This window comes from Salvia hispanica, chromosome 4 (assembly GCF_023119035.1).
Source record: "Salvia hispanica cultivar TCC Black 2014 chromosome 4, UniMelb_Shisp_WGS_1.0, whole genome shotgun sequence".
Lineage (NCBI taxonomy): Eukaryota > Viridiplantae > Streptophyta > Magnoliopsida > Lamiales > Lamiaceae > Salvia > Salvia hispanica.
The window spans coordinates 39,739,343-39,753,786 of record NC_062968.1 but is presented as its reverse complement, the minus strand read 5'-3'; the positions used below and the strand labels follow the sequence as shown (position 1 = coordinate 39,753,786).

The 14,444-nt window shown below is 34.3% G+C and overlaps 2 protein-coding genes across 2 annotated transcripts; one reads left to right on the top strand and one right to left on the bottom strand.

Moving 5' to 3' along the window:
* Positions 1-1,755: 1,755 nt before the first annotated feature.
* Positions 1,756-3,313, top strand: LOC125220022 (G-type lectin S-receptor-like serine/threonine-protein kinase At5g24080). Its single transcript, XM_048122132.1, has 2 exons — positions 1,756-2,234; positions 2,308-3,313. Exons 1-2 carry the CDS (start codon positions 1,836-1,838, stop codon positions 3,301-3,303), a joined length of 1,395 nt encoding a protein of 464 aa, XP_047978089.1. The 5' UTR covers positions 1,756-1,835; the 3' UTR covers positions 3,304-3,313.
* Positions 3,314-5,139: 1,826 nt separating this feature from the next.
* Positions 5,140-8,450, bottom strand: LOC125221048. Its single transcript, XM_048123176.1, has 2 exons — positions 8,341-8,450; positions 5,140-5,470 (listed from the first exon to the last, which is right to left on the bottom strand). The coding sequence occupies exons 1-2, from the start codon at positions 8,448-8,450 to the stop codon at positions 5,140-5,142; spliced, it is 441 nt and encodes a 146-aa protein (XP_047979133.1).
* Between the last annotated feature and the right edge of the window lie 5,994 nt (positions 8,451-14,444).

Genomic DNA, 14,444 nt, shown 5'->3' with positions numbered 1-14,444 from the left:
AGATTAAAATGAAAATTATAAATCTTTATGATTATAAGAGGGCATGTATTAAAAGCCGTATATGGAGCCATATTAATAATTAATACTAATATGTAAAGTAGAATAATTCTCATGTTATAAATATATTAAAAAAAATTAAACATGCCACTATTTTTATATTATGTTTACCTTTATTATTCTTAATAACTCATAATCATAAAGATTTGTAACCTCCATTTTAATCCTATTTCTTAAAAATTATAAATATCTAAATTCATCCCACAATTTATGGATATTTCAAAATAAGGCCAAAATTCGTCTTTTATATTAGTATAGATAGTAATATACGATTATATATTTATCATCTACGCTTACAATATTATTTAAATTGGACCCCTAAATCATTACAGGAGTGCTAATCAGCAACCGAAATAAGAATGACAATACTTTCAATATTCATATTATTAATTCTTCTAGTATTATTATAAAGGTACGCTCATATTGTCGTAAATGTATTACTAGAGTAATCGCATGTATTGGTAAAATTGGTGATTGTATTAATTGATTAGCCAAATCTCAGTACATTGGCTAAATAAGGTCTCTATGCAATAATCTCTATTTAGGTGCAATTTTGCCGCTTAAAAAGTATTAGGCGTGGGGCATTAATAGTCTCTATGCAATAATCTCTATATTAGTAGATGTTATTTATACTACTAGCAAATAGTTATCCACGTCATCATTACGCCGGACAAGCATCATAACGTATACGTGGCATCCAATGTCCTGTTTTTAAGGACACCCACCCAAAAAGCTCTCCACCAAAAAAAGCACTCATTTTGTCAAGCCACTATTGCACTCTGAAAAAATATTTCATCTCCTATTTCTTTATATTAGACGTTAAAATTTTGCAGCCCTAACTAACATTATTTTTTATTTTATTTTTTTACCCTAACTAACATGAGGTAGAGTAAGATATGAGTGTGTTGACCCTATTATTAGTATGGTTAATGCTTGAATATAAAGATTCCATATTTAAATCCATTGTAAGTGATAACGCTGACTTTTAAATTTGTGATCCTTTATTATTATAACAAGGAATTGTGCTTAACATCACGAAATTAAAAAAAAAAAAAAACTTCCTATAAACTTTAAACTTGACGTATAATATCACGAACTTAAATAGTTGTTGAATTTTTACACCTGCGATAAAATCCAGCTACATTTCATTAGGTATTACATCACATAAGATATGGTTACCACTAAAAAAATGATAGAGATGTGATTAAAAAGTCCCTAAGACGTGGTTATCCATCTCATTTTAATATAATTGAATTTTGTCTGCAGTATAAAACAATTCAACAACTATTGAAGTTCATGATATTATATGTCAAGTTCAAAGTTCATTAAAAAAAATCAATTTTTAAAAAATTTCATTACATTAGACGCTAATATCCGTTAAAAATACTACAACAATATTTTAGCTTTAAAAAATACTACAACAATATTTTAACTTACTCAAAACTCATCATTTCGAATATAAGTATTTATACTTCAAACCTACATACAAAATAGGACGAATCATCATACTACCAGCTAATTTCAACATTTAAGTACTATAGACAAAAGGAAAAAAACATGAATGGGGCAAGACAAATTCCTCAACACTAATTAGTGGGGACATCACTCGCTAACTACAAAGTGTAATTCCATAAATAAAGCATTCATAAAATTAATTATGGCAGATGCAAACTTTTAAAGGAGTAGTTATAATTTACACTTTACTACTTTCCATGGATCTTCTTCTTCTTCTTCAACCTTAGCTTAATTTTTCTCCCTCAAATTCACACAACATTGTCATGAAAATCCATGTGTTTGCTCTACTCATCACCATCAACCTTGCAATCAACCAATCTCTCTCCGCATCCGAAATCACCACTGGATATCAAGTCACTCTCGCAGTTCCATCCGATTACACAAAGGGCTTTGTGGGGCGCGCTTTCCTCATCAAAACCGACCAAAATCCGCCTTATTTTAGCGCTGCGATTAGCGTGGAAGCCGTTGAAGAAGCACAGAGGTTTTCTTGCTCTTTAGATGTTTTTCTCGGGGAAGTCAGAGTGTGGAGCTCTGCCCATTTCTCCAGATTCTACGTCGATGAACAGTGTGTTCTCGAGTTCAACGATATCGGGGATTTGAGATTGAAGGGGCAAAATGAGAGAGTTGGTTGGAAGAGTGGAACTTCAACACAAGGTGTTAAGGTAAAAAATTTTTATGTTGTGTTTCTTGGTTTCCAATTTTGTGTTTATTTTTGAAATTTTTGTGTTAGTGCAGAGATTGAGTTTGTTGAGAACTGGGAATTTGGTTCTTGTTGATGAGATGAGATTGATTAAATGGCAAAGTTTCAATTTCCCCACTGATGTTATGGTGTGGGGGCAGAGGTTAAGTTCTAAGACAAGATTAACCTCTTTCCCGCCAAATTCTACTCTGTTTTACTCAATGGAAATCAAGGATGAAAAGATTGAGTTGTTTTTGAATGATGGGAAATCAAGATATTCTTATTGGGAATATAAGCCAATTGGTGGGAGAAACATCACATTTGTGGAGTTGTCTTCTTATGGTCTCGAGATCTTCAATGGAAAGCACAGATACGATCAGATCAGGACGACCGCCACGTCGTTGGACCCGTTGAGGTTCCTCTCTCTCGACAACAACACGGGCAATTTGAGGATGTACCATTACTCGGAGGTGACCGGGAAGTTTGAGGCTTCTTATCAAGCACTCAACTTCACTTGTGATCTCCCCCTGGCATGCAAGTCCTACGGCATCTGCTTGTTGTCGGGCTCGTGCTCGTGCATCCGTCTCGTTGGGGACGTATGCAACGAAGCGGGAGGAGCGTGTGGGGCAAGGGACTCAGAGATGGTGGAGCTCAAGGATGTCGTGAGCGTGCTCACTAGCGAATCTTACAAGGATCGCGTTGGGAAACAGGAATGCTCGCGTTTATGTAATGAAGACTGTGCGTGTGTGGCCGCGCAGTATGTGGAGGATGAAGATGAAGATGAAGTTGAGAGTTTAGGGAAGTGTTTTTTGTATGGGATTGCAAGAGGGATTAGGAAGGTTGAGAGAGAGAATGAGAGAGTTGCATATATTGTTAAGGTTGGGAGAGGGTTGAATGATAGTCATAGTAAGAATTTTGGGTTGAAAAAATGGGTGATAATTGTTGTGGTAGTGGTTGATGTATTTATTATTTTGATTATTTTGTGTGGTGTTGGATATTATTTTTTTTGGAAAAAGAAAAGGAATTTGGCAGCTAGAGAGCAAGCAAGTTAGTTGCTCACAATTTATATTTCTTATTTAAAAGAAAGATAGTGTAGATGATTGTGAGTTCTTTTTTTTTTAAATATTTGTGAGTTGTGATAATGTTGTCAAATTGTTGTTTTACATGTACAATGGATTCATTTTCTTAATTACCACTGATTTTATGGAATGATGAGTACATGTTTTCTTAAACCAAAATATCTTAAATATTTGGAACTTTTAAACCCGTGAATGCTACTAAGTAAATGTGTAAGCAATTCACATAATCTTGCGCATACATTCAATTTTTTAATTATTTAATAAAATTTGTACTCCTGTGTTTCAGATTAAAGTGAGTTGGCTTGCTCCTAGTAGATATAAGTCCAAAATCCACCATGTAAGTTTGGTAAATACTAGTGCGGTTAAATAAATGTAGAGTTTGATAAATACTGGTGGCGTGTATTACGTGAATAGGGGAGTGATCAATTACTAATTATAACTAATTTAAGATTATAGGATTTTAGAAAATTTGTGGTTTATAATTTTTCACGTGTAATTTTTATTTTTATTAATTAAATCGAAAAAGATAAAAAATAACTACCAAATTAGGGTTTTGGATGAAAATGTCAATATAGTGTTTCGAAAATATCAACACAATGCTTTGAGAATGTCAAAACAATGCTTTGAGAATGTTAACACATTGCTTATATTGACATTATACATGTATTATATTGACATATTTTATATATATACTATGTTGACATTTGTGCGGTACGAAAAAATTATAATTTGTTGATTTTTTTTTCAAATTTTGACGTCGGAACATATGCAAGTGAGATCTCATTAGAATTCTTATGAAATTATCTTTAATTTGATATATGTTGTTCGAAAAAATAATTTAAATCGAGAAAGTTATATGCGTTTTAAAATTATGGAATATTTTTCAAAAGTTAGTTACAACTAATTTGTTGTAAATTGACAGAAGAGTGTCCACTATACATGGCCGGGCCAAGGCACAAAGTGTGGCCAGGCCACAAAATCATGGCCGGGCCACCAATGCCCATGTTTCCCACTATAGTGGACATGGCCAAGCCACCAAAAATTTAATTTTTTCCATTTTGTTTATATTTTAATTCTACTACAATAATAATTAAAAAAATGCATACGAACTAAAATTAAAACAAAATCTTCGTTGTATTATACAAAGGGGTAAAATTATACAACGAAAATTTTCGACTTCTAATAAACTACTTTCCCAACGCATATCACGCTCTACGCCCTCCTCCCCTACGATTCCAAACCTCTTCTACCATATCAGCCTGCAGTGTCGTATGTGATGTTTCCCTCCGCATATCGGCGAACCGTTGGATCAAGTATGCATCACTACGCGGTACACTCATCTGCAGTGGGGTGGTTGCAACACCGTGACTCGTACTTGCACCCCTCTTCCGGTGCCCAGTTCTCTGCAGAATATCCTTCGTCCTCTATTATCATATTGTGCAATATGATACATGCATACATGATGGAGGCGACATCATTTTCGTGCCATTGTCGAACCGGGCACCGAAGAATGCCCCATCGCGATTGGAGGACACCAAAAGCACGCTCAACGTCCTTCCTAGCACTCTCTTGTTTGGCCGCAAAATAGGATTGTTTCGGCTCAACCGGCTGCCGGATCGTCTTGACAAACACGGGCCAACGAGGGTATATCCCATCAGCTAAGTAGTATGCCCTGTTGTACTGCGTCCCGTTGGCCATGAATCTGACCGTCGGACCCTCACCCCGACACTCATCATTGAAGAGATGGGACGAATCTAGTACGTTGATGTCGTTGTTCGACCCCGCGACACCAAAATAGGCATGTCAGATTCACAGTCGGTAGTCAGCAACAGCTTCCAGTATCATTGTTGGGTGTCTTCCTTTGAATCCAGATGTGAACTGCCCCTTCCAAGGAACCGGGCAGTTCCTCCACTCCCAGTGCATGCAATCGATGCTGCCCATCATCCCCGGAAAATTATGCACTCGCCCGTGCATATCTATCAATCTCTGGCACTCATCGGCATTTGGCTTCCGTAGATACTCCGGACCGAAGATGGTCTGGATACAATTACAAAACTGCCTCAGCGCCGTCAGAGCAGTTGTTTCACCCAACTGTAGGTATTCGTCGAATATATCAGCGGGTCCGGCATAGGCAAGCTGCCTAATTGCAGTGGTGCACTTCTGATATATCGATAACCCGGGTCAGCCGGTAGCATCATTGCGCAATGTGAAGCACATGTACTGCTGCGCCAATGTATTCGCTATATGGATGAATAGCCGTTGCGACATTCTGAAGCGGCGACGGAAAATCTCTGCTGGGTAACGGGGGTTATCGCCAAAGTAGTCTTCTACCAACCGCTGGTGTGCCCCGACATGGTCACGCCAGATGGTCCGCCGATGATAGAATGGGCGAACGAACGCCGCCGCCGCCTCCTCCTCTTCTGCCCGTTGCACCTCTTGAACGAGTTCATCGAACTCCCTATCCACCAATTATTGGAACTCATCGCCGGAACTCATTTTTCAAAAGTATAATTGGTGATAAAATGAAAAGAGTGGAGATTGGAATGGTGTAAAAAATTGGGGAAAAATGGGTATATTTGTAGAAGAAATTAAAAAAAAAAAAAAAAAAAAATTCGGAAAAGGGGAGCCGCGGCTCGTGGCCGGCACTATAGCGCGAGCTCGGCCCAAGCGCCGCGGCGGCGCGCCCACGTCCACCCCCGCCGCGGCTGCCCACCCCTCTCACTATAGGGAGCCGCGGCTCGCGGCTCTCCCGTGGCCCGGCCGCGGCTCCTGTATAGTGGACACTCTTAATACCCTTGTTGACGTTGTTTGTTGATCGTATTGACATTTCGAGGTTGATGATCTAAGCCTTTAATTTAAATATCTAGTTAACAATTAAGTGTTGCGTTAGTAATATAAACGCAACACTCCCCTGTGTAAATATGGGTTAAATAAGATGTTATATGGGTAAATACTAGTGCGTGTGTTTTAAATAAGTATAACAAAATATTCTATATGGAAAAATTGGAAACAAATTATATGTATGTTATATGTGGGGAGTGTTATATTGATAACTCAATACTTAATTGCTAACTACAAGTTAATAATAGCCCTTAGATATTTAAATCAAGAGCCTAGATTATTAGCTCCGAAATGTTAATATGATCAACAATAAACGTCAAAAGGGTATTAAATTCAATTTACAACAAATTAGTTGTAACTAACTTTTGAAAATATCACATAACTTTAAAACACATATAACTTTTTCGATTTAAATTATTTTTTTGCACAACATATATCAAATTAAAGATAATTTCATAAGAATTCTAATAAGATCTCACTTGCATATGTTCCAATGTCAAAATTAGAAAAGAATTCAAAAATTTTGAATTTTTTCGTACAACAAAAAATGTCAATATAGTATATAAAATATGTCAATATACATTCTCGAAGCATTGTGTTAATATTTTCAAAACACTTTATTGACATTTATATCAAAACTCTAATTTGGTAGTTTTTCTTTTATCTTTTTTTTTATTTAATTAATAAAAATGAAATTTACATGTGGCCAAATTTTAGACCACTAGATTTCTAAAATCCTATAATCTTAAATTAGTTGTAGTTAGCAACTAGAGAGTGAGTTAACAATTGATCACTCCTCTAACACCTTTACTTCTATAAATTTTCTTACTATAATTTAATTTGATTTCAAATTCTGCGAATTGAAAATTTCAATCTCTTTTCTCACACTAAAACTGGAAAAGTGCACCCAAGTTGTAGCCTCTTTCATTTCCATATCTTCTTCACCTAAATAGGCAATAATGATCATTTGATTTCAAATTCTGCCGATTGAAAATTTCAATCTCTTTTCTCACACTAAAACTGGAAAAGTGCACCCAAGTTGTAGCCTCTTTCATTTCCATATCTTCTTCACCTAAATAGACAATAATGATCATTTGATTTCAAATTCTGCCAATTGAAAATTTCAATCTCTTTTCTTACACTAAAACTGGAAAAGTGCACCCAAGTTGTAGCCTCTTTCATTTCCATGTCTTCTTCACCTAAATAGACAATAATGATCATTTGTTTTCAAATTCTGCCAATTGAAATTTCAATCTCTTTTCTCACACTAAAATTGAAAATCTACACCCAAGTTGTAGCCTTTTCATTTCCATGTCTTCTTCATCTAAATAGGCAATAATGATCATTTGATTTCAAATTCTGCAAATTGAAAATTTCAATCTCTTTTCTCACACTAAAACTGGAAAATTGCACCCAAGTTGTAGCCTCTTTTATTTCCACATCTTCTTCACCTCAATAGACAATAATGATAATTTCAATTCCTTCTTCACCATCTTGTTTAATTTCGCCTATAAATACTCACATCTGATCACACACATTGATTCAGTAATCACATTTTTCATTTTTGTTGAATACTCATGGATACTTTCAAGAGCTTTGTTTTTGCTTTTTCATTGCTATCTCTTGCACTTTCCAACCTTAATGGCGTCGAATCATCTCACCATGTTTTCTTGCACCTACAATACAAATCCAAGTAAGTGATTGATGTGAAGCAACAATACAGGACTGGCTATCATTTCCAACCACCCAAACATTGGATAAACAGTTAATCTCTGTCTCTCTTTGTGAATGCATAGTACTTAAATTTTAATTTGGGGTAAAGAGAAGTTGTGATAATGATGCATTACTAAGTTGTAAATTAAATATAAATTCTACACAAGCATCATTTGATTTTACTGCATTATCAAGTCAAATTGATTTTAATTGTAGTACTACTAATAATTTTCGTTTCATGTGGCACGGCGGGTGATACGAAATCTCAAATCCAAATATTAAGTAATTATTTATAAGCTTGAAAATTATTAATAAGTATTAGTGAGTCGTATTAAAATGTTGTTACTTGTTAGGACCAATGTTCTTCAACGGAATATATCACTTGTTCTACCAACACAATCCAAAGGAAGCAGCATGGGGTAACATCGTGTGGGCCCACACTTGGTGTCGAAAGACCTGATAAACTGGCACGCCTTAGAGCCCGCCATCTTCCCTTCATAACCCTTCAACCAGTTTGGCTGCTGGTCCGGCTCTGCCACCATCCTCCCCGGCAACAAGCCCGTCATCCTCTACACCGGCATCGTCGACCACAACAACACCCAGGTGCCCTTTTAATATATTTCATGTAGTACTATTTTGTTATATAATTTTTAAATTTTTTTGATTTTCTTTGTAAATGCCCGATCTCAAACTTTTAATTTTTTTTTTATAATTGAAATCTTGGTTCAGCCCCTGCCCAGATCCAGAACTTTGCCATCCCCGCCGATGTTGAGATAATGTTGTCAAATTGTTGTTTTACATGTACAATGGATTCATTTTCCTAATTACCACTGATTTTATGGAATGATGAGTACATGTTTTCTTAAACCAAAATATCTTAAACCAAGATTTGGAACTTTTAAATCCGTGAATGCTACTAAGTAAATGTGTAAGCAATTCACATAATTTTGCGCATACATTCAATTTTTTAATTATTTAATAAAATTTGTACTCCTGTGTTTCAGATTAAAGTGAGTAGGCTTGCTCCTAGTATATATAAGTCCAAATCCACCGTGTAAGTTTAGTAAATACTAGTGCTGTTAAATAAATGTAGAGTTTGGTAAATACTAGTGGCGTGTACGGTGTGAATAGGGGAGTGATCAATTGCTAACTCATTATTTAATTGCTAATTATAATTAATTTAAGATTATAGAAATTTAGAAAATTTGTGGTCTACAATTTCTACGTGTAATTTTTATTTTTATTAATTAAATCGAAAAAGATAAAAAAGAACTACCAAATTAGGGTTTTGGATGAAAATGTCGATATAGTGTTTCGAAAATATCAACAATGCTTTGAGAATGCCAAAACAATGCTTTGAGAATGTTAACACATTGCTTATATTGACATTATACATGTATTATATTGACATATTTTATATACTATGTTGACATTTGTGTTGTACGAAAAAATTATAAATTTTCGATTTTTTATTTCAAATTTTGACGTCGGAACATATGCAAGTGACATCTCATTAGAATCCTAATGAAATTATCTTTAATTTGATATATGTTGTGCGGAAAAATAATTTAAATCGAGAAAGTTATATGCGTTTTAAAGTTATGGGATATTTTTCAAAAGTTAGTTACAACTAATTTGTTGTAAATTGACATTAATATCCTTGTTGACGTTGTTTGTTGATCGTATTGACATTTCGAGATTGATGATCTAAGCCCTTAATTTAAATATCTAATGGTTATTATTTAATTGTACTCCCTCCGTCCACGAATAGGAGTCCCGTTTTTTCATTTTGGTCCGTCCACGAATAGGAGTCCCGGTTCATAATTACTATAAATAGTAAAGAGACCCCACATTCTACTAACTCATTCCACCCACATATCATTTAAAACTAATATATACAAGTGAGACCCCTATTCCACTAATTTTCTTCCACTAACTTTTCTTAACATTTCTTAAAACCCGTGCCGAATAGAAATGAGACTCCTATTCATAAACGGAGGGAGTAGTTAACAATTAAGTGTTGCCTTAGTAATATAACATTCCTCTGTGTAAATATGGATTAAATAAGATGTTATATGGGTAAATACTAGTGCGTGTATTTTAAATAAGATTGTTTTAAATAAGATGTTACTATAACAAAATATTCTATATGGAAAAATTGGAAACAAATTATATGTACGTGATATGTGGGAAGTGTTATATTGATAACTCAATACTTAATTGCTAACTATAAGTAAATAATAGCCCTTAGATATTTAAATCAAAAGCCTAGATTATTAGCTCCAAAATATTAATACGATCAACAATAAACGTCAATAAGGGTATTAAAGTCAATTTACAACAAATTAGTTGTAACTAACTTTTGAAAAATATCACATAACTTTAAAACACATATAACTTTTTCGATTTAAATTATTTTTTTGCACAACATATATCAAATTAAAGATAATTTCATAAGGATTCTAACAAGATCTCACTTGCATATGTTCCAATGTCAAAATTTAAAAAGAATTCAAAAATTTTCAATTTTTTCGTACAAAAAAAATGTCAATATAGTATATAAAATATGTCAATATACATTCTCAAAGCATTGTGTTAATATTTTCAAAACGCTTTATTGAAATTTTAATCCAAAACTCTAATTTGTTATTTTTTTAATCTTTTTTTATTTAATTAATAAAAATAAAATTTACACGTGGCCAAATTTTATACCACTAGATTTCTAAAATCATATAATCTTAAATTAGTTGTAGTTAGCAACTAGAGAGTGAGTTAACAATTGATCACTCCCCTAACACCTTTACTTATATAAATTGTCTTACTATAATTTTTAATTTGATTTCAAATTCTGCGAATTGAAAATTTCAATCTCTTTTCTCACACTAAAACTGGAAAAGGGCATCCAAGTTGTAGCCTCTTTCATTTCCATGTCTTCTTCACCTAAATAGACAATAATGATCATTTGTTTCAAAGTCTGCCAATTGAAAATTTCAATCTCTTTTCTCACACTAAAACTGGAAAAGTACACCCAAGTTGTAGCCTCTTTCATTTCCATGAAACAAACAATAATGATCATTTGTTTTCAAATTCTGCCAATTGAAATTTCAATCTCTTTTCTGACACTAAAATTGGAAAAGTGCACCCAAGTTGTAGCCTCTTTCATTTGCATGTCTTCTTCACCTAAATAGACAATAATGATCATTTGATTTCAAATTTTGCGAATTGAAAATTTCAATCTCTTTTCTCACACTAAAACTAGAAAAGTGCACCCAAGTTGTAGCCTCTTTGATTTCCATGTCTTCTTCACGTCAATAGACAATAATGATAATTTCAATTCCTTCTTCACCATCTTGTTTAATTTCGCCTATAAATACTCTCCTCTGATCACACACATTGATCCAGTAATCACATTTTTCATTTTTGTTGAATACTCTTGGATACTTTCAAGAGCTTTGTTTGTGCTTTTTCATTGCTATCTCTTGCAGTTTCCAACCTTAATGGTGTCGAATCATCTCACCATGTTTTCTTGCACCTACAATACAAATCCAAGCAAGTGATTGATGTGAAGCAACAATACAGGACTGACTATCATTTCCAACCACCCAAACATTGGATAAACGGTTAATCTCTGTCTCTCTTTGTGAATGCATAGTACTTGAATTTAATTTGGGGTAAAGAGAAGTTGTGATAATGATGCATTACTAAGTTGTAAATTATATATAAATTCTACACAATCATCATTTGATTTTACTGCATTATCAAGTCAAATTGATTTTAATTGTAGTACTACTAATAATTTTCGTTTCATGTGGCACGGCGAGTGATACGAAATCTCAAATCCAAATATTAAGTAATTATTTATAAGCTTGAAAATTATTAATAAGTATTAGTGAGTCGTATTAAAATGTTGTTACTTGTTAGGACCAATGTTCTTCAACGGAATATATCACTTGTTCTACCAACACAATCCAAAGGAAGCAGTGTGGGGCAACATCGTGTCGGCCTGCTCGGTGTCGAAAGACCTGATAAACTGGCACGCCTTAGAGCCCGCCATCTTCCCTTCAAATCCCTTCAACCAGTTTGGCTGCTGGTCCGGCTCTGCCACCGTCCTCCCCGGCAACAAGCCCGTCATCCTCTACACCGGCATCGTCGACCACAACAACACCCAGGTGCCCCCTCAATATATTTCATGTAGTACTATTTTGTTATATAATTTTTAAATTTTTTTGATTTTCTTTATAAATGTCCGACCTCAAACTTTAATTTTTTTTTCTTATAATTGAAATCTTGGTTCAGCCCCTGCCCAACTTTGCCATCCCCGCCAATGTTGAGATAATGTTGTCAAATTGTTGTTTTACATGTACAATGGATTCATTTTCTTAATTACCACTGATATTATGGAATGCTGAGTACATGGGGTTTCTTAAACCAAAATATCCTAAATATTTGGAACTTTTAAATACGTGAATGCTAAGTAAATGTGTAAGCATTTCACATAATCTTGCTCATACATTCAATTTTTTAATTATTTAATTTCAGGTTAAAAACTTATTTTCTTCTTAGCATATATTAAACCCTTACTCCTTCGGTTCCAAGAGAGTTGAGTTACTTCCTTTCTGCACTCGTTTTGAAAAAATCGCAATAAATAGTTAGATAGTGTAAATAGTAAAGTAAAAGCGAGAATAATATAGAAAAAACTTTATCTACATTATTCTTCCTTTTACTTTACTATACTCACTCTAACTATTTATTATAATTTTTAAAATGAGTGCAAAAAAGAAGTGACTCAACTCTCTTGGAATAAATAGGATATTTTCTTCTTTAAAAACTAATGAAAATCAAGGCTAAGAATAAATATATAGTGAGCCACAACAAATTTTATTCTCCATTTACCACTAATGGGCTTTCCTACACTTACCACTAATGGGCTTTCCTACACTTTGAAACAAAACTAATACTCCCTCCGTCCCGTTTTAGGAGTCTCGGTTGATCAATTTTGGGCGTCCCGTTTTAGGAGTCCCGGTTGAGATAAATTAATAAAAAATAGCTAAAAAGTGTTAAAAGTGGGTCCCAACATCCACTACAACTAATAAAAAAGTGTTAAAAGTGGGTCCCACCCAAAGTGCATATTCTTTTAGGATGGATGGAGTATTATTTATATCCAACTAAAAAATGAAGATTTTTCACATTAATGTATATAACATTATTAAATTTCATTGGTCCGTAAAATGAAATTGAAATCCATGAATCCCATGCTATAATCAGTTCGTACAATAGTAGCAATTTGTGTGGTAGTCCATTCACATTACCGCAAAATATATGATCTATTAAAAGGATCTTACTTGGATTTATTAAGCAAAACTAAAATCCACGATCACCATGCAATAATTAGTCCTTGCAATAATTAGAAATTTGCACGTAATTCTAGGCTATATTAAGCAGAATTGAAATCCATGAACCCCGTGCAATAAATAGTTCGTACAACAATTAGCAACTTGTGTGTAGTCCTGCCGCAAAATATATGATCTATTATAAGGATCTTACTTGGATTTATTAAGCAAAATTAAAATCCATGATCTCCTTACAATAATTAGAAATTTGCACGTAATTCTAGGTATATTAAGCAGAATTGAAATCCATGAACCCTGTGCAATAATTAGTTCGTACAACAATTAGCAATTTGTATGTAGTCGTCCATTCACATTGCCGCAAAATATATGATCTATTAGAAGTATTTTACTTGGATTTAGTACGCAAAATTAAAAATCTATTATCCCCCATACAGCAATTAGTCTGTGCAATAATTAGAAATTTGCACGTAACTCTAAGAATATTTTAAGCAGTATTGAAATGATAAAATCCATGAACCTCGTGCAATAATTAGAAACGAATGCAACTACGAAATGAGCACCCGAGTGGTTTTTCCGTTATCATTGTTTGATAAAGTAATTAGTTCATATTAATAGATAAGATATACTCCTATACTTTAACGGAATATTCCACCTGATCTACCAATACAAGTATACAACCCAAAGGGATCAGTGTTGGGCAACATCGAGTGGCCCCACTCGGTGTCGAAAGACCGATAAACTGACATGCCTTGGAGACCGCCATCTTCCCTTCAAAACCCTTCGACTAGTTCGGCTGTTGGTCCAGCTCCGCCACGAAATATTCACTGTGGTTTTCTTGTTGGGGGGCTCAAGCTGAGCACCCCCAAACAATTCCTCTTTGTGAAAATTTTTAGAAAATGATTTGCAATATTTGTTGTGTTATTTCAGCTTATTCCTCGCACTATTTTGCTTGATAGCTGCTGCAGTGGCTGATTGAAGAACTGGAGTCGTTGAGGGCAGAGAACATGGAGTTGAGCAATATCAAGCTCGAGCAGGGAGAGAATGGTGGACGGAGAGGATGCATATAGGCCTTCTTTTGGAGGATTTGTCAATGTAGACTTGAAAGACATGCATGGGTTTATAATCGGATTGACATTGCAACCTTTCACGATAGGTAGTCTATGTTGGGGTTTGTATACTAAAAGATGCTTCGAGCGTACATGCCTTTGT

What these genes read in the sequence shown, in the direction of transcription:
- LOC125220022 (XM_048122132.1), top strand. Translation starts at nt 1,836, where the DNA reads ATGAAAATCCATGTGTTTGCTCTACTCATCACCATCAACCTTGCAATC. An exon ending in CTTCAACACAAGGTGTTAAG is followed by an intron (nt 2,235 to 2,307) that starts GTAAAAAATTTT and finishes GTGTTAGTGCAG; the next exon opens with AGATTGAGTTTGTTGAGAAC.
- LOC125221048 (XM_048123176.1), bottom strand. Translation starts at nt 8,450, where the DNA reads ATGACGGGCTTGTTGCCGGGGAGGATGGTGGCAGAGCCGGACCAGCAG. An exon ending in AAGGCGTGCCAGTTTATCAG is followed by an intron (nt 5,471 to 8,340) that starts GTCTTTCGACAC and finishes CACTGCAATTAG; the next exon opens with GCAGCTTGCCTATGCCGGAC.